Source organism: Artibeus jamaicensis, unplaced genomic scaffold (assembly GCF_021234435.1).
Source record: "Artibeus jamaicensis isolate MK-2021 breed Jamaican fruit bat unplaced genomic scaffold, CSHL_Jam_final contig_889, whole genome shotgun sequence".
Lineage (NCBI taxonomy): Eukaryota > Metazoa > Chordata > Mammalia > Chiroptera > Phyllostomidae > Artibeus > Artibeus jamaicensis.
This window is the reverse complement of record NW_026522005.1, coordinates 2121759-2142090: the sequence shown is the minus strand read 5'-3', so window position 1 is coordinate 2142090 and position 20332 is coordinate 2121759. Positions and strand designations below refer to the sequence as shown.

Here is a 20332-nt window from a genome sequence, read left to right as displayed (position 1 = left end):
AGCAGCCAGAGATTTAAAAGAAAGGAGTGTGAGAAGCTCCAAATACAAACACTACTTTATTTACAAACCTTCCAGGTTGATTCTAGTTATCTCCTCACACATAATATGAAATCTACATGCAAGTCAAAAAGAGGCATTTTCTTCTCTTAAGGAACTGAAGTTCTGTCAATCTGACATTGCTCATCTAAACATAAAAATTTTACACAAGCCATGGGGATATCTTATAAGAAGGGAGTCCTGTCTCTAAGAAGTTAGAAAATGCCTTTTTCCCAATTTTATCAGAATAAATAAGTCAGTAATAATATTGAGTTCGACTCTCCTTAGCGGAAAGGGAGAAATCTTTTGAATTCCACTACCAGATTTCCTCTTTGCATGGGTGCCCGACGGAAACATTTGAATTATATAGGCCCAAACTTTGTACTCTTATGTGAAATTTTCACATAAGAAATAATAAAGATTGAACTTTTTTTTTAATCCTACCACATCCTGAGTTCGGTTTTACACCTTTTCATCAATGCAGTTGAAATTCTCTCAGCCTCTGTTTCTTGTCTCTTTGCACCCCAACTTGCCAGTGCTCTTCACAACATGTCTTGGGGATGACAGACCTGTGGCAACCGCCTACTTAAACTGTTGGGTTAATAATGTAATAATGAATGCTTTCTTCAGGAAAGAGTATAACATTATGGAAACTACCTCAATTGTTACTGATAAAGAATTATGTTGACCTACATGTTCTGTTTACAGTTCAGCCCTCTCTGGTTTTCTTGAGGACAAGAGAGACAATAGTGACATTCACCTCTCTTTTAATTTTAAACTTGATAAAGAATTTGTTTCCTTTTCAATCCAATTTCATAAAGTTTGACAGTTTCATTTCCATTAAGTCAGAAATACGAGCTACCAGAATCACCTAACTAGCATAGGCAAAGTGAGTTACAAATCAGTTATTCTAGTCACTAGGATATCAATGAACCCCCTTAAAACAGCTTTTCTGGGGATTATTACGTAGTCAATTTGATGAAAGTTCTAAGGCCTCTCCTGATACATATATATGTATATGAGTGCTTTTCTTGAGAGAAAACCAACTTTATTGCTCAAATTACATAATGATAACACACACACACACACATACACACACATTTCTCTCTCTCCTCTCTCTCTTCTTGCACACATACACACACATTTTATTTTTGCATACAATTTCAGAAGGTTCCTTACCTCTGCTCCCCAAAGAACATATGCCTTGCGGGAATTTATGTCCACCTGTGAACCAGAGTACCTGAATGGGCTAAGAAAGGCAGTAGAGAACTGGGGCTGGGGGAAGGCAATAGATCACAAAAAAGAAATTTTACTGGACTCATTCTGAGGATGGGCCTTTACACTCAAGGCCCTCAACAGAGCAAACAAGGATTGACAGTCAGGAGGCTTTTGTTCACACTCGTGCCCTCTCTCCACTCCCCCCTCCCTTCTTCTAACTGTAGGACTTGGGCAAGTCCTTAACCCTCTTTGATTCGTAGGATGGTTTTTTCCCTCCTGTAAAATGGAATCTTGTCAATTTCTCTTGTGGGCTATTATACAATTAATGGAGAGATAATATAAGAAGGCCTATTTTTAGGTCCCAAATAAGCATGAGGTAAGATAATTTTTAATGTACTTGCCAGTCTCTTCCTCCTCTTCAGGCTGACCACCAGTTCCTCTGCTGTCACCTCCGCGGAGAAGCCTCTCCCACCACCAGATCTAAGGGAGCCCCCACCCCATCACTCTCAATGCCATCACGCTGCTTTATCCCAGTCAAGATGCTTTCACATATGCAAGTTTCATTCTTACTTAGTCATTGATGACCAACGTCTTTCTTCCCACACTAACATAAAACGCCTTGAGGGCACAGCCCTGTCCTGTGTTCCTTAAGCGTGTTACATGGTTACAGTTCATGAGACATGGTGGACACGCAAATTTTGGAGTCAGGATAGCAATGGTTTAGCTAGGCACAGACTCCAGAAGAGAACTACCTGGATCTGAAACCCAGCTTTTAAATGCACTAGTTAGGTGACAGCAGGCTGGTTAATTTCTCTGTGCCTCAGTTTCTCCACCAGTGACAACGAGGCATTCTGATAACATATATTTTATAGACATATCCATACACGTAAAGTACCTAGAACGGTGCTTGGCAATTTGTCAGTCATACACGGGGTGGGGCAAAAGGGGGTTTACAGTTGTGAGTACACGAACCAGAGTTCATTCTTGTATTATTATCTATTAATTATTGTATTACTTTCCAATGGGACAACTGTGAACCTGCTTTTTCCCACCCTGTATAAATGCAATCATTTTTTTTTTTTTTAATCTTCAGTGAGCGAAAGGAGTGTTAATACTTTCATGTGAATACACGTGATCTGATCTGCTCAGGTTTGACAGCGTCAAGACTTACTCTTTCGGTACAACCCGTCACTTCGCTCCACTGCCCTGTGTCACCTGCCCTGCCCCCCCCCCCCCCCCCCCCCCCACTGAGCGGAAGAGGAGTTGCGGTCCCTGGTTCCGACAGTGCCCTGTCGCCCACAGGTGGCACTGCTCGGGCTTCTTGCAGGCTGGGGATGTCCGAGTCTCGGCGGAGAGCTCCTCCCGAGGTAGGAAGCTCTGGCCCGGGGCGGCCGAGCGTGGCGTCCGGGCACACAGGGACGCCCGGTGGTTTCACCCCGAAACTTCGGCGGCACTCTGGGACCCGGGACGCTGCTTTGACACACTCAGGCCACTGGTCTCAAACCTGCGGCAGGACAGAGAACCGGTCTCCGCCGGCTAGTGAGGGGGGCGGAGCCGGAGCGAGGGCCCGGCGGGCGGGGCGAGGGCGGGCGGGGCTGGCGCGCGCCGGGCCGCGGACTCCGCGGCGCAGGCCGGACTTCGCAGGCTGCCGGGCACGCAGCGGGCGCGCCAGCAGGTAAGACTGCGGTGGCCCGCAGGGCGCAGGGGCGCGGGGGTCTGCGGTGCTTTGGCCGGGAAGGTTGAGACCAGGATGGGCGCGATGAGAGGTGGCTTTCACGTGTTCAGAGACTGACCAGGGACAACTGGTGTGGAACGAGGAAGAATTTTTCTCTCCTCCGCCTCTTGCGTGGAGAGAAAATTCTTGGTGAACGTGGGCACGCCTTCCCAGTGAGCGACCCTGTCCCCTTCGGTCCCGGGAGGAGGGACAGGTGCGCGGTCCAGACCGCAGCCAACTCTCCACCTCCTGAGCTCCAGCAGGGGCGGGCGCTGTCCTCTCAGGAGCACCCGCCCCTTTCCTCTTAGGTCCCAGGGCCGAGGCTGCTCTGAAGCAAGCTCAGGGTTGGGTTCACTTCCCAGCTGCTGGGCAGAGTGGAGTCCTCCTCTCAGCTTTGGGTCACAGCGCAGACTTGATTGAGAGTTGGCAGAATCCACGGTGATATTCTACAGCTGCACGTGTCCTAGTGTCTCACCCCACCAAGCTCACTTTTTAATGGTTTAAATCTGGGAAATTGTCTTTGAATCGTAAAAACAGGGGTTTGGTGAATGCATATGGGGGAAAACTAGGCCCTTGACCCAGGAATGTGCCTTTTTCCTCGGATCCTAAATTCAGGTTTGAAAACACTATCATCTATGGTTAATTCGCTGGAAACTGGCCTGTTCGATTGGAAAGGCTGATCTCAATGTGATCTTGGAACAACAGGATGGTTGGTGGCTAAGTGGGTTTGAAGGTTAAACAAGCTAGTTAAGTGTTTCAGGCATACACCCTGTATTTTTCCAGTGAGTGCCCATTTTTCCTCTTAGGAAATTCTGAGAATTTCCCTTCTTCCAGATGATTCTCCCCTAAAGAGCTGGGGTGGGCAGGGGGTGGAGGGTGGGGAGTGGGGTGGGGTGGGGTGAGGTGGGAAGAAAAAATCCTGACAAACCAGTGGGCTTCCCAAATAAGTTTAGGATTAACGGGTTAATTTGTGACATCAGTAGCTCCTTAGTTGGTAAGAATCACACCTAGTATGTAGTATGGAATGTTATGATTTATATGGAGGGAAGAAAAGTGTGTATAATTTTCTCATGTATTTGAGAGTATTTTTTAGTTTAGTTATATTTTCAGTGTCTAGGAAAGACCTATACTTTGCCCATACTCCAATTAATCTGCTCAGTATATGACTATGCTTGCCAATTCATGATGCTTACTTCACTGTGTTTCTGTTAATGGTCTGGATTCTTCCCACAAGGCTGTGTGCATTTTGGTTTGTAGAACTGTATAGGGCAAGTGTTCTTAACACAGGCAAGTCAGTGCTGTGCTCTAATTGGCAATACCTCTGCTCCATATATATCCTTGAACTAAAATTTTCACACCTTCCCAAATAGGAAAGAATATAGAATATTAATGTATGTACCATCACTTTCGACCTGATGTTTACCTGCTTATTCTGTGTCAAGCTCAAAGTAGTCATCATGTTTTCGCAACTGCAAGGTACTTACCTGTGGGGGCCCTGCTTTATCAAATCATAGTAAAGCTCAGAGAATGGTGACCTAGTGCTCCCTGAAGCTGGGTCTTGGCAGGGTGGTTGGAGGGGTGTGGGCAGTGTCTGGTCACTGTTATGCTTGGGGAAAGAATTGTTGGTCTCCCTGACTTCCTGTGGGTATCCAGAGTGCTGGGAGCCTGGGCTTTGGACTTCCAAGCTCTGCCTACAGGTTCTGCCACCCCCAGCCCCCCAACTCCCCACCCTGGGTTGATGGAGTTGGTGCCTCCCCTCCTTGTCCCAGCTCTTCTAACTCCTTGACTTCCACCTCACCCACCTCTTTGATGGCCACCCCTAGGGAGAATCACCTTACTGGACAGGGCAGGGAGATTTGGTTCACATGGTTGACAAGAGTGCTGACTCTCAAGCCTGGTGCTGGGTTCCCCGTGAGTGCTCAGTAAATATCTGTTGACAACAAGTCACTTGTTTGAGAGCCCTTCCTATGCTCTTCTCTCATTTGGGCTACACAAACAAAGTAGAATAACTGAAGTTGTACCCAGATCAGCTACTTTAGGAGCTACCTGCCTTGGTTGGATAGGATCATAAATTGGGCAATTCAAGTCTGTTAGGAAGGAGTGAAATTGGCCCATGGTCACTGGCAACTGAAAAATTACCCTGTACCATGTAATTGTGCCATGAGAATAGCTTTGGTGAAAAGAACCTCACAGGAGAGGGACTTAGTCTTCCCCTTCACCTCCAAACTTGCCTGCATCTGGCCTTGACAATGTTGTCTCTGCCCTGGCACAACCAGTCCTTCCTTGGATTGGATTTTAACTATTAACTTTCCCACCACATTTGACTACTCAGAACTCAGAGCTCAGATGACCATAGCTGCTGTGGTCTAGAAAATTACATTTTCTTTTGTTTAGGGGAGTATAGATTTCTTAACTAACCTCTATTGAGAGAGTAGCATGGTTCAGCCATGGCACTATGCAGCCTTTTCCCTTTATCAATAATGAACATCTTCCGACCAGTCTGGGCAAATTCTCTCACTGAGCCCAGTTGGGACCTCAGATTCTTTCTTTTACCATTCTAAGCATCCCTCCGAGTGGGTCACATTCTCATGGGAAAGCCTCTCTCTGGGCCCAGCTTAGATGATGTATAGCTTACTGGTCATGGAGCCCTTGATACTATTTCTCAAATTCACTTTGTCTAGGACTCATTCTGTCACCTTGGCCTTCGACTCTATTACCTCTCAATGAAGCCCAGCTTCTGTACATCTAATATTTTAATCTTAAAGGTGAGCCTGGTGTCATTGGTGACCATGTGGCCTGAATGGAAGTTATCGTTGTTTCCTTCTCGAGACCAGTTTATCCAATAATTGCCTTACCAGCAGTAGCATCCTCTCTTCCTGTTCCAGAGCTTGTGCCCTTCTTGGAATGTGCGCCAAGTTCCTGTTTCTGGCTGGGCTGAGCAGAGGTGATTGACCTACCCTGCTTCTCGTGGATCATCACAACTTTCCCAGCCCTGTTTTGCCAGTTGAGTCATGTCTCAGGCTTCCTTAAGGCATGGTGACCTTTCAGCATTCTATCCTAGTAGTGTGATAACGTCGATGTGACAGTATGCTTACACACAGAGGAATGATGACAAATCGCCTTCCATTGAAGTAGGAGGATTATTGTTCTACTGTTTTCATGAGGGTGGCTATGTACTGGGAATACAGAAAACACCAATGCTGTGTTCGTTACACTGCAGCAGGTGCAGTAGTGACTTGCTGTCTGGAGGGTGACAGTGAAGGATGAGATGGTTAGAAGCCACCTACTCAGCTAGAACCCACTAGGTACCGTTATGAACAAAAGCTTGGCCAATGGGAATACCTGCAGTGCTCTCTCTTCTGTCTTTCCACAGGCACCCTTCCTTTTCTGTGTAAAACCTTTGAAGCCATTGCAACTTCTTTTCTTATGCAGTAGAGTTTTGCTCTAATGTGCCGAGGTAAAGCGCTCAGCTTCACTTAAGTTCTTTTTGTCTTCTCAGCTGGATTGCACACTCTTCCAGGGAAAAACACAGTGCTTTAAAAATACTTAATGCACTGAGTGAATCTTCCAGATAATTCAGATAATTGTGGACACTCGGCGGTGAAAGAGAAAAAGATATTTGGCCATAATTATTCAAGTTGTACCCTGTAGCCTAAATTCTTTAAATTCTTTTTTTGAGTATTTTTATTGATTATGCTGTCACAGGTGTCCCGTTTTTCTCCCCTCTTCCCCCTCTGCCCTGTATTCCTCCTCCCATCAGCATCCCCCCCACCCCTTAGTTCATGGCCGTGGGTTGTACATATAAGTTCTTTGGCCTCTGCATTTCCTATACTGTTCTTAACCCCCCCCCCATCTATTTTGTAACTACCAATTATGCTTTTTATTCCCTATGCTTTCTCCCATTCTCCCTCCTCCCCATCACCACTGATAACCCTCCACGTGTTCTCCATTTCTGTGATTCTGTTCCTGTTCTAGTTGTTTCTTAGTTTGTTATTGTTTTAGGTGTGGTTGTTAATAATTGTGAGTTTGCTGTCATTCTACTCTACATGTTTTTATCTTTTTCTTAGATAAGACCCTTTAACATTTTATATAATAAGAGCTTGGTGATAATGAACTCCTTAAACTTGACCTTATCTGGGAAACACTTTATCTGCCCTGCCATTCTAAATGAAAGCTTTGCTGGATAGAATCATCTTGGATGTAGGTCCTGCCTTTTATGACTTTGAGTACTTCTTTCCAGCCCCTTCTTGCCCATAAGGTTTCTTTTGAGAAATCACCTGGTACTCTGATGGGAACTCCTTTGTAGGTAACTGTTTCCTTTTCTCTTGCTGCTTTTAAGATTCTCTCCTTATTTTTAATCTTGGGTAATTTAATTATGACGTGTCTAGGTATCTTCCTCCTTGGGTCCAATTTCTTTGGGGCTCCCTGAGCTTCCTGTACTTCTTGATTCAATTTCCTTCACCAGATTGGGGAAGTTCTCCTTCATTATTTTTACAAATAAGTTTTCCATTTCTTGCTCTTGTTCTCCTTCTGGCACCCCTGTGATTCAGATGTTGGGATGTTTAAAGTTGTCCCCGAGGTTTCTAAGCCTCTCCTTATTTTTTTGTATTCTTGTTTCTTCATTCTGTTCTGGTTGAATGTTTATTTCTTCCTTCTGCTCCAAATCATTGCTTTCACTCCCTTCCAAGTGAAGGGAAGGAAAAATATACAGGCCCCATGTATATTTTTCTTTATTTCACTTTGCATAGCTCTCACTTCTTCTCAGGTCACTGCATTGTGGCTGTATATGTGGGCGTCAGAGAGGGAGCAGTGCTGCTTGCTTGGCTCTCACCCCACTTTCACTCATTTCCTCTGCTACCCATAAGCAAATTGGGTCCTTCTGGTGCTGATTCTCAGGTGGGTGGGGTACATTCTAGGACCCTGTGGGTCTCTCCAATGGACTCTCCTAGGAGGCTGGGCGTTTCTCCCACTGCTGCAACCCCCATAGATTTTTACAGCCACAGGTTTTGAGGCTTTAGTTTTCTGCGCTGGAATCTTGGGTTGTGTTGTCTGTCTTACCCCACAGTTGTACCTCCCAGCTTATCTGCACACGAGTGTGGGACCACCTGGTCCACCAGCCACCACCTCATACGGCCTTGTGTGTTGCCTTGCCACGTGTCTTCTTTAACCTGAATGCTTATGTCCTCCCCTCCTACTGGTCTGGATGAATGTTTCTTCTTTAACCCCTTGGTTGTCGGACTTCCATACAGTTTGACTTTCTGGCAGTTTGGATTGTTTTTTTGCTTTTAAATTTGTTGTCCTTCTTTTGTTGTGTGAGGAAGCAAAGTGTATTTCCCTATGCCTCCATCTTGACCGGAAGTGCCTAAATTCTTGCTTAGACTTTTACTTCACTTTGACAGTGTAGACTGACACATAGAGCACTCAATTTAATATTGTTTCTTATTATTTAGAAATATTTTTCATTGAAGATACTCTCAAAAGGACAACAAATACTACTATTATTATATTTTTCCATCCATATATTTCTTCTTAGCATAACGTTGCGATTGTCTTGGTTTTTATGGCTAAGAGTGGTGTTTGGAGGCTGGAAGGAAGGTGTGCTCATTATTTTGTCTACTCTGGTGAGTTTTATGTTTTTAAAGGAGGAAGACCTCCTTGGATTTCAGCACTGTATATATACCTCTTTTTGGAACTATATGTCACTTATTTTTTCATTTAAAAGTGCTTTTGAAATGCTCAGCTACATTGTATCCAAGTGAGAGTCTTTAAATTGTCATATACTATATGAGATACTTCCAGTGTAGAATCCCTGTCGAACACCCCACGTCCTTTATCTTTAAATGTTGTGAAGGACTAGCCTGATTTAGTAGGAAAAAATTTAATAACATGTCTTTACCTTGAGCAGAGGTCCAACAGTGCCTTTCCCTTTGTTCCTTGGAAACTCTCCCATCCTCATGTATCCCCCCCCAATATTGCGTTTCAACCACCACTTGTGGGGCCTTCACATAATCACCACAAAAATGAGATTGTGGGGTTTTTTCCTACAAAGGAGTGATTTTAGAGTTCGTTTTTCTGCAAATATAATTTAAGCATGCAATAAAAGTCGTTTTTACCACTGGGATTATTTGTTTCACAGAAAGTTGGCTTTCTTTCCTATTCTTGTGCTTTGAGTGATGGAAATGCTTGATCCTTTAACCATGCAGAGAACCAGAAATACAATTTAACTGAGTTATGAATGCTGTTAGATATGTAAACTTAGGTGTGCTTTTAAAATTTTTAAAGGATCGTCAGCTGGTTAAATTATCACATATTTAAACCAGTTCTAGAAGCATTGCACTAAAAAAGCCTTGTTCATAGGTTTTGGAGCTGTAGCTGAAAACAGTGTTTTGGGCTCAGAGGCTGGTGACCCACCCTGCTGACTTCCCCAGACTGAGGATAGATCTCTAGATGCCACTGAGATTCTCCAGTTCTCAGTGAGCTCTTTGGATTCTCTCTGCCATCATTAAAAAAAATGTTGTTTTATATGTTTACTGTTAAAAGCATAAGCAATATGGATGCTTACATAGAAGAAATTAAAACAACATCAAAATCATTTAAAAGAGAATCTTGGTGATTCTTGTCAGTCACCTGTCAATCTTCCTGTCAGTCACCTCTATCATCATTTGACTTTTCAAAAATCTTTAGCAACTTTCTAGAAAATAATTAACATAAGGAGCATTGTATGCCTCTGTTTATGTAACTGCAAATTCTATTTTTTTACATATATGTATATGTGTATATATGTGTATGCCATTACTTTATGAGGTTATGATGAGTCCAACCATCTTCGGACACCATTATTCCATACAGGCTTTTTCTTGCAGGAATGACGATCATTGGTAATAGCTCAGTGGTGGTCTGCCATGTTAATATGCAGTGGTGTTTTGAACCACCTCCTAATTGTTGGACATTCAGGGTTGTTCCCCCCCAACTTTGTTTTTAATATGTAGTGTTATTATATTTTTTCCTTTGGGGGGATTAGTTCCTCAGGGTATATTTCAAAATACCACTCTAGGATTAAAAATTTCTAGCTTCTGTTGATCTTTGTCATAAGGACACAAAATAATAATTTGAAAAAGCTTACTACTTATGCAAAGTTATGGGGTTTTATTACGCTCTTTTTTTTATCTACTAGGTCAAGAGTATCTTTTGTGTGAGGACATGGGTTTAGCTGGAGCTGTGGAAGCTGTGTTATGTACCCAGTTGTAAATGGGTCAGATAATGAAGCCAGGGTCACGTGACAGGTCCATTTGCAGAGGGTGCATTCTCATTGATAATGTCTAGACCTTCATTTCACTTTGTTGGATGTTGGGTAGGAAAAGTGTCCAGGGATTAGTCACTAGAGGTGGAGAGGCTGTTATGTTATCTGTGAAACTGGATTTGACCTCAGTACCTAGTCTAGTGTTCATGAGCCTTCCTGTGAGTGGGGAGGAGGGCGTTGTAGTCCACGGGGAACTCCAGCCCTCCCGCCCATTTCCACATTCCTGGACTGCATGAGGAAGCAGAGGTGCAGGGCGACCCAGCAACGTTAGGGAATTTTGCATTAATGTAATTTCTTGATAAAGAACCAGAACAGAGTGGATTCCTATTCAGATTTCTCCCCTGTCATCTTTCTGTCTAATGTTTGGAGTCTGGGCCAGATTTCTAAGCTAGCTATTAACTGGCATTGTGTTGCCATGCCCCAGGTTTTCCTTCTATTAAACAAAGAATAATGACACATGATTAACAGTTCATGTCAGAGAGATTCATGGCCTAACGCTTATAAAGGGACTTTGAGCTGTTCTCAGAGGGTGTTATACACATTCATGAATAATGAGATGGCTTGTTCTGTTTGGCATAGGGCTTCTATATTACGCACATTTTACAGGTGAGAAGAGTGGGCCTCCTGGAGGATAATGGCTTGCTGAGCATCAGAGGGTGTCTGATTTAAGTAGTGTCTATGGAATTCGTCCTGAACTTTGTAGAACAAGTGGGATCAAAAATAAATTCTGTGTAAGTGTTTATGTACTGGGAAAATAGATTTAACAGTTTTTAAGCAAATGTACCGTATTTTGCTGTTTATAACGCACTCCAGTGTATAATGTGCAACCATGTTTTTGGCCCAGATTTCAGGAAAAAAATCTTTCATTTTAATTTTTTAATTCAAGTTTTTATTTATTTATATATAGAAACAAAACTGATTATTGTGATACAGTAATTATAATATTGGTATTATTTTGCATATGGATATTGTTACTGCTTTCTAGAGTTATACTTTTAACACATGAGCATAAATAAAAATTAAAAACATTTATAAATACAGTATCAGTACTACCCATGTATAATGTGCATCCTTGTTTTTCCCCTTAAAAATTTAAATTTTGCTACTTCTTTGTAAGGAAGAATCAAGTTTGACAAATTTCTTTAAAGAGCATTAGGTGATTATGGAGGTTAGGGAGAAACTGATTTTCAAAGTGATTTTGAAAAAACCATCCACAAAGGCTGTTAAATGAATTGAGTCAGTGGAAGGTTGGGAGAAATGTTTTTACAATCAGGTATGGTGAGTGGACAAAGACAGAACAGAAGTTAGGCATAGATGGACCTTTTTCGGGATATAAATGTTAGTGAACTAGTATAATAATTGTTTTTTTAAAAATAAACAATGTAAAAGAGGGAACACACAGTGTAAACTCCAAGTGTACAATCTACGTCAGGGGCGTCAAACTCATCTCCACCCGGGGCCACATCAGCCTTGTGGTTGCCTTCAATGGGCTGAATGTAATTTCAGCTCCTTAACAGTCAAGCAGTAGTTACATTTACACAGTCCTAAAGTTCTTTCATCCCTTTGAAGGCAACCTCGAGGCAGATGTGGCCTCCCAGGAAAATGTGTTTGACCCCCCTGGTCTGCAAGAACCTATTGGGACACTAAAAAGTCAGACTGCTGTTCTCAAGTCTGTGCACAGTGACAGGGAAGTGGTAAGGAAGGCATTTAGAGAGAATGAATCCATTTGTACCTGCCGGTGGGCCTCCAATTCTTTACTCAAGAAAGAGATTCAGATATTATTGCAAACTCTTAACTGAAGATGTTCACTAAGTGTATGACTTGGAATAACAAAAAGCCGATAATTCAGAAATGCCATTTTGCTCCACTTGCATGACATTTCAGTGTCTAAAATAGCTTCATCCATGTACTTAGAAGACATAAAGGACTTAAGAAAAAAGCAACTGTATTTATTAGTGGCACAGAAGCTGGAGTAAAATACCCTCATGCAACTCTTCAGTCTAGAAAGATAAATGCTGAGAGATGTAGACAGGGTGTGTCCTCTTATACCAAGGCCAACAGGGAGACCATTTATTTGCACCATCCTTATTCCCAAATAATGCCCCACTTCCCTCAATAGTTAATGTTTATGGAGCACAGAAGATGTGTGAGTCTCTGTGGAAGAGCCTGAAGCACCAGGAGATTAGGGGAGATTTGGTTAAGTCGTGGAGCCACAGTCTGGAACGACACCTGGTCTCCGCAGGGTACTCCTAGAGCTCTACTGAGCTCTACTCCCTGAACTACGTCCCTCTTCTTTCCCTCTCTAATTTTCCCTCCTGGTAAACAGAGTTGAACAACTTAGAAGAAAATGTGAGGGCCTGCTTCAAACAAAACAAAAGCAACTGTTCCTCTGGGTGTCACTCCAAGATTTTATTTATTTATTTTTAGAGAGAGAGAAAGGGAGGGACAGAAACATCAATGTCTGTTTGCCTCTCACACATCCCCTGCCGGAGACCTGGCCCACAACCCAGGCATGTGCCCTGACTGGGAATTGAACCGGCGACCCTTTGGTTCGCAGGCCTGCGCTCAGTCCACTGAGCCACACCAGCCAGGGCCCCTTAACACTTTTGATCTAAGACGTCTTCATAGCAGCACTGTCAAATAGAAATGTTTTGTGTGTCAGATATATAATTTATGAATACCTAGTAGGCACATTAAAAAGGCAAAGTGCAGCAGGGGAAATTAATTTTAAGTGTTTTTTATAAGCCAATATATAAACATATTATAATTTCCTGTAATCAAATTACTAATGAGATATCAGAAGCAACCCAGGATATGAACAATGCAAGACAGTGCAATGCATTATCATATCACACGCCAGGCAGTGGATAGAATGAAATCTAGTCCAACCAAACAATAAACTCGTGGTTCATGGAAAAATATATTATTTCATTTTTACATTGAAGATTAAAATTAAATAAAAACTTTAGTTCTTCCATTGCACTAGCCAGATTTCCAGGCCAATAGCTATTCGCAGTAAGTGGCTACCGTGTTGAACAGCGCAGCTGTACAGCAGAAGCTGCTATTCTCTCCTGGTGCACGCCCTCGAGCACACTCAGGCCTTTCTTCTCTCCTTCCCCCAGGCCTGGTACCTCTGCTTTCCTTCTCCTAAACGCTAAGCTTCAGTAACTTGTTTCCTGAGCCCATACAGTCCAGCTGGCTCACTTCTTTCTACCCCTGGGACTTTCTAAATAAACTTTCTCATATAGTTTGAAAAAAAACTATATATATATTTTTCATAAACATAAAAATAAACAGAAAAATGTTATTCTCTGTTTTTAAAAGCCCAGCGACTCCCAGACACTCCATCACCACCCCTGACTTCCTTAACCTCCACCTCATTGTCCCTGTCTGTGCCCCGGGTGACTGCGTACAAGTGTGCACTGCAGAACTCTGGGATGTCATTTACATTGCACGTCTAGTAGCTTTGTTTATTTGCTGTGACTTGTTTTTGAAGATGGAAGTAAAGTTTTTAAAGGAAGAGATACTTTTTCCTAATTCATACAAAGGCATTTGGCGGGGGTGGGGGGTGATTGTAGCTCTTCTGTTCCTAGCATTCTAGCAGTTGGGTGTAGGCATTGTTGAGTTGTACACTCAGCCCCTTCCCAGTGCCCACAGCCTGTGCTTACAAGTAATGAAGCAGCTTTAGTCAACCTCGCCTCCCTACCACCCAATAACGTCGTAAAGCTATAGTCACTCTTCATGGTAGTTTATCTTGGAGCCATATGTCTTATTCATAATCGTATCCCTAGTTCCTGACGCACAATAGGTGCTTACCGCACTTACTGATTTGTATCTCAGTGTTCACTCAGGCCCCTGTACTGTATTCTCAGTTTCCCTAATAGAACTTGGCCTAGCACTGATTTATCCAAATTCTGATGTGGCTCCCTTTCACTGAGTCTCCCTTCATGTGATACCCTTGTTCTGAATAAAAATAATTGTCATTATTACTAATAATAGCTACCACTTATTGATCACTTTGAATCAAGCATTATGCCTAGCAATTTATGTGCATTATTTTATTTCATCTTCCCAGACATCTCTAGGAGATGGGTACTATATTATCCCCATTTTATAAGGAGGAAACTGAGGCACTGAGCAATTAAGTAATTTACCTGAGGTCACATAGCTAGTGTCAAAGTTGAAATTTAAAACCAGTTCTGTCTGACTTCAAAGCCCTTTTGTACTTTAAATGGCAGGAGTAGGCTTCTCTTTTGGTATCTGGAACCTGACTGACAAGTGACCACACTATCGTGGAATTATTATTTACCCAGACTCTTTCCTTTGGGGAACTTCTCCATCCCAGTTTCTGTAGTTCGGGCGAGGCACATGATAACCCATGGTCGTGTGATTTAGCTTTAGCCAATCTGGGAAGTGCTTCCACCTGACCAAGTGATTGGTTCTGAGATTAGCACATGACCCAGTCTCACTTAGGCTCCTTTTCTGCTCCAGTTTAGAAAAGGTGGCATTCCCCCCCCCCCCCCCGTGGGATTTTTTTTTTCCTGCTAGAGTGATGTAACCTGGAGCTCCTGGTGGCCATCTTTGCCTGCTACCTGCAGGAAGCTGTTGGAAGGAGAGAATGAATGAGGCTGCCACAGGGTGAGAGGCAGCAATAAGTGGTGGTGAGAGCCCAGGCAGCATGATCTGAACCCCAGGATTTAGGTGTGTCTGGAGCATTCCAGGACTTCCCTGTTATGTGAGCCTGTACATTTTGTTATTGTCTAGTTACAGTATTTGCCTAATATATAGACTTTTTCTGTGTTGGATTCCACATCACCCTTCTCTATCTACTTTTGGGTGAGCCTTACTCCTTCTCTGGCCTGGGTGCCTGCTGTTGCTTGCATTGTGCCTAAAGGCCTTAGATCCCAGTAGACTGTTCGAGTTTGACTTGCTTCCTCCTTTTTAGGGCTGTGAGTCCTGCCCTAGTGAAAGGAGATGCCACACCCATCCCCTCCTCACCACTCCCCACGCCCTTACCATCAAGGGCATAGCCCACACACTAGGATCAGAATTATGCCACGAGCAGTAGAGAAATATGTTCTTTATAAACATTAGAAAAATTACTCACCGACCTGCTTTTGAATTCTGATCAAAAACTGTTGAATACCTAACTCATCTGGCCTCTGACACCATCTGGGACCTCAGCCAGCTTCGGCCAAGGCTTTGTCTCTAATCCCCTGTGTCTTGGCTCCCAGCCTTTCTGATCAGCTGTCCTCTGATGTACTCTCAACTTTCCTATGATTCTGAACTTCCATGCTTCTACTGGCTTCCTTCCAAATCTTTCCGGGGGCCCTCAGGGCATTATTCCATTGTGAATCAACTCTCCCACACCCCCCAGCCTCCTCACAGAATGAGAACACTCCCTTCTCTGCAGCTCTCTCGGGCCGTGGCCTTCCCCTGGATTCCCTGTGCTGCCTGCAAGTAATGCAGAAACCCTTTTCCTTTATAGTTCAAGCCGCCCATGCAGATACCCTCCTGGTTTCTTCTTTTGCCACCATCCTCTTGGTTATCATCCCTGATAGACTTACCTGGTCCCTAGTCTTCTCTCCTAACTCTGTAATCTCTGTATCCATATGACTGACTTTATATGTCTGAGATAAGTTGTGCAATTGCCAGGGGGTGGTTAAAGGGACTAGTGAATTGTGGCAGAAGTGGAAAATCAGGGACACAGCTCTTCATAAAAGAGCTGACCTGTGATCAGGACCTTAAACAATGAATAGGATTTCAACAGGCACTCTTCCAGGCAGAGAGAATAACTCAGAAAAAGGCATGGAGATGTGAACGTGTTCATGTGTTTACTTGCTCGAACACTTGGAAATAGGGGTAGGAAAGGAAGAGGGAGCTCAGGTGGGATATGACGTGATTACATTTACTGAAAATGAAGAAACAATCCCAAGGAGGGCTCAGGGTGGAGAATGCAAAAGGAGAAACAGACTTGAAAAGGAGAAAAGGAAGTACTTTGAAAACTTTTCAGAGGTGGGGTGATATCGTAAGTGACAACACTGAAATTTTGTTGGGTTGATTACGAAGGAAGGAGAGTAATTAAAGCAGTTTAAGAAAATGAGTAGTAAGACTCCAGAAGTAGAGAGAATGGGAAATGGAGGGAGCGAAGGATGCTGGGAGAAAAGAGATGCATACTAGATATGAATCAAATTAGCTGGCCTTTTGATTACCTTGTGCATGAAGAGTAAGGTAACTTTATTTCATCATGGTAAAAATGACTTAAATTATGTAAGCTTAGGATATTTCTCAAACTGTTTTATAGAATGCTACAACTCTCAGAGCTGTTAATAAGGTTCCAGGGAAATAGAAAGAGCTCTATGATCAGGTAAGTTTGGGAAGCAGTTCATTCTTTATGAATCACAGGGTCTGTATTTGTGTATTAAAGCCTCAGAAATACACACAAGAAACCAGTTTGATATTGCTTAACACAGCTTTTTCAAAATGTATGTGTTCACTGATTCAGCAAGCATGTAGTAAGCAGATCCTCTGATAGTGTGTTTTTGGCACTGCGCCAGGTCCTACAGTAGAGAATAAAATCAGCCAGTGTCCTCGATGAGGTGACAGTCTGGTGTCATCTGAGAAGTTCTGAGAAGCAGTTTGGGAAACCTTAACTTAAGGTGTTGGGATATTCCCGTTTTGGCTCTGGGATGGAGTGGAGTGATTGTCTGCCTGCCCATGTCTGTGTCTCTGGCTCCAGTGCGTCCCTGTTACACCCATGCCTTCACCTCTGGGAAGCATGTTTTCTGCACCTCCTGCCTTTGGCGTAGACAGAACTGATGACAAGGTAACTTTCCAGTCTGGGAAGTTGGTGACTTGCACAAGGTCACCCAGCTAGTTAGAGGCAGAACCAGAGCCAGAACTCAGCTCATTGGGTTCTAGGCCCTATGCATATTCCACTTTGGTGAGAAGGGACAATTTGAAATGCCTGAATATTAAAAAAAAATATATCAGGTAGAGTCAACAGTTTGAGTATGATACTATAGATTATGCCAATATAATCAATATTAGCAGGGTGGACTTAAATATCACCACCACCAATGTTGTCATCATTCATATTGAGTGATTACTATGATATATGCTAAGTACTTTGTATGTATTTTCTTATTTAATTTTTACAACTCTATGAAGAAGGAAGTATTACCCCGTCTCAAAGAGGAGGCAGCAGGCTCAGAGATGGGAGTGGTGTGTCTGTATGTACACAGCCAGGAAGGAGTTGAGCAGGGCTTCCATTGTTGGCTGTTTTCAGAGTCCAGGCTCAACTTCATTTTATAATAGAAACATTTCCTCTGCTGCTAGCCTTCCCTCTCCGAATTTGTCTTTCATTTTTCCCTTGCCATTTCAACTTGCCTAACTCCTTCTCCTTTTTAAAAACCAGATCTCATAAAGGATCTGATCATTTATTTATTCTAGGGGTCCCCAACCCCCAGGCCGCAGACCAGTAGCGGTCTGTGGCCCGTTTAGGGCAGGAATCACTAAAGGGCAGGAATAAAGAGAGGCGTGAAAAGAAGCAGGGAGGTGTGAAAAATCAGGGCCACTAGTGCAATCAAATTATTGTGCTAATGGGAATAGAATGAAGTAGAGATTTGAATATTAAGGGTTAGAATATTTCGAAGGTATAGTCAGAAGAATGTGCTGAGGGGTTAGATTTGAGGTATGGAAGAGAGAAATGAATCAAAAACAACTCAAAATTTTGACTGGGCATGTAGAGAGGTAGTGAGACCATTTAGTCAGATGGCAAAGAATAGGTAGAGAGCAAGTGTTAGAGGAGTGCGTAGAGTTCTATTTTAGCCTTGTTGTGTTTGAGATACCTGTTAGACATTCAAATGGAGATGCTAGGTTTGCAATTGGATATATAAATCTGAGGTTCTTGGAGACAGGCCTGAAGATGTAGATTTCTTCATCTGCCTCCAACCTGTGGATGGTATTTCAAGCCATGGAAGTGGATGAGGCCACCCCTGAGAAGAACGTATACATGAAGAAGCAAAGCAAGCCCAGGATGGAGCTCTGGGACACACCAGGGTTTAGAAGTAAAGCAGGAAAATAGAAGCCAGCAGAGGGGACTGAGAAGTTAATATATAGCCTCTAAGATGGGAGAAAAATCCAGGACACTTTGGTGTCACAGAGAACCAAGAAAAGTTAAGCATTTTGAAGAGAATGGCCAGTTGTGTTAAACACTGTGGGAGGTCGAGTAAGATAAGAACTGAGAAGTGATCACTGGGTTTGGCCACAAGGAGGTTCTTGGTGACCTTGACAGATGCAGTCTTCATGGAATTCAGGGGCTAGAAGCCCGTCTGGCATGGTTAGGGGAAAGCACTGCTGAGAAGTAGACACTGAAACCCTGATCCCATTTTTCAAGAACTTGTGCTATAAAGGGAAACCAAGGGGGCATGGCATTTGGAGGTGAATGTGGGGGTCAAGGGAATGGGAATGAAAATGGTGCTACTGTGCCAAAGGGGGTGATCCAGTAGGAAGGGATCGGGTGCATTGAAGAGAGGGGGAAACTGCAGGCCTGAAATATTTGAGATGGCAAGAGAGGATGGGATTGAGAATTAAAAACAGACTAGTCTGTATATTACCTACTTCAGAGGTAGTTGCATTCTGTATTTTATTTCTAATTTTGGAATGAAAGTGTATATCCACTATTAGAATAGTTTCAGCCATCAGCCAGAGTTGGGACACACATGAGTTCCGTTGTCACACCGGGCAGGTTGAGTGCCACTGTATTAGGCTCACTCAGCTACTATTGGGGAGGAGATACCTCTGGGAAATTATTCTACTCTGCTGGTGATGCTTAGTGTTTCTTATGATGATGGTGAAACTGGTAAATTCAGTTTCTTAGACTTTGATATGGAGAGCAAGTTGGGCAGGTCCTGAGCAGAGCTAAGGGAAAAATGAATTAATGGGCCACTTACTTGCCTGGGTTCTTACACCAGTATGACTCGATGTCGTGATCAGTATAAAGCGCCTATTCAACCAGCAATGTAGATAATGCCATTTTTGCATAGACTAGCAGATGTTAGGATGATTGGCTAATGTTCAGTGGATCCTAGAGAAGCCATGTGTTCAGGTGAGTGATAGAAATTTTGCTTTTTATGCTGTGTCAGCCAGTGTGATTTCCATTTTAAAGTGGAATATAAAGCACATATATTAAATACATGGTATTTAAAGGGGATTTTGTGCAAGTCCAGGTGTACATTTGGTGGTATTTAAGTAACTATATTTATCAACCCTCTGGGGTATGTGTTTTGTATAGTGGGTAAGAATGGTGTTTGGAAAAGTGCTGTGCCCTGTCTTAGAGTGTCTTGACAGCCTTGGAAGACTTTTGTTCAATTGCTTTGAATTTGCTTTGTTATTTTATTCCTTTCTGTGAAATTCATGTTGTGAGCTGAGAATCACATTTGTGGCAGAGAGAGAGAGAGAGAGAGAGAGAGAGAGAGAGTGTGTTTCCAGTGGGGCCTGTGTCCCCTGTGGAATATTCAAGGTGAATTTTGACTAGATTCAGTTTTTGCCTTTTGAGCTGATGTGAGAATCAGTCCTCACATACAATTTGGTTCCACTCCAGTTTTTCTGCCTTATGTTTTCTAGTTTCTCTTTTTGCTTTCAATTCTCATTTATATACTTGTTACATGTTGTACATGTATTTTTCTTTCATTTCTTTTATTTAAATAAATTTAGGTAATGTAAACTTCACCATTTGAACTGTTTTAAAGAGCACAGTCTGGCAGTGTTTAGTGTATTTACAGTGCCGTGCAGCCGTCACCACTGTCTAATTCCAGAAGACTTTGTCATTCCAAAAAAGAGACCCCAGTACCCCCAACTGTCTTTTCATTCCATCCAAACAATTGGACTGAAAATGGTGAAAAGATGGATGAGTAGAGAACAGGAAACATTTAAGTGACAAAAGAAGGTAGACAGGAATTAGAGATGAATGAAATGAGGACAGGATGGTCAAGAATGATACAGTTACATACAATTTTTTAGCTTGATACAGTCCCATTCATTTATTTTTGCCTTTACTTCCC

At 42.9% G+C, this 20332-nt stretch overlaps 1 protein-coding gene across 3 annotated transcripts in view; it reads left to right on the top strand.

Annotated features, from left to right (window-relative positions):
- The first annotated feature begins 2526 nt into the window (after window positions 1–2526).
- The window catches only part of TEC (tec protein tyrosine kinase), a 108881-nt gene continuing 91075 nt past the window's right edge, over window positions 2527–20332 (top strand). The window contains exon 1 of one of the 3 annotated variants that reach the window (XM_037164810.2): window positions 2527–2621. In XM_037164810.2, coding sequence (XP_037020705.1) covers window positions 2589–2621 — 33 coding nt within the window. In that variant the 5' untranslated portion in view covers window positions 2527–2588. Of the gene's footprint in view, window positions 2622–2861; window positions 2930–10877; window positions 11000–20332 lie in introns of those variants that run through there. The other 2 variants (XM_037164817.2, XM_037164824.2) reach the window with 2 other exon arrangements.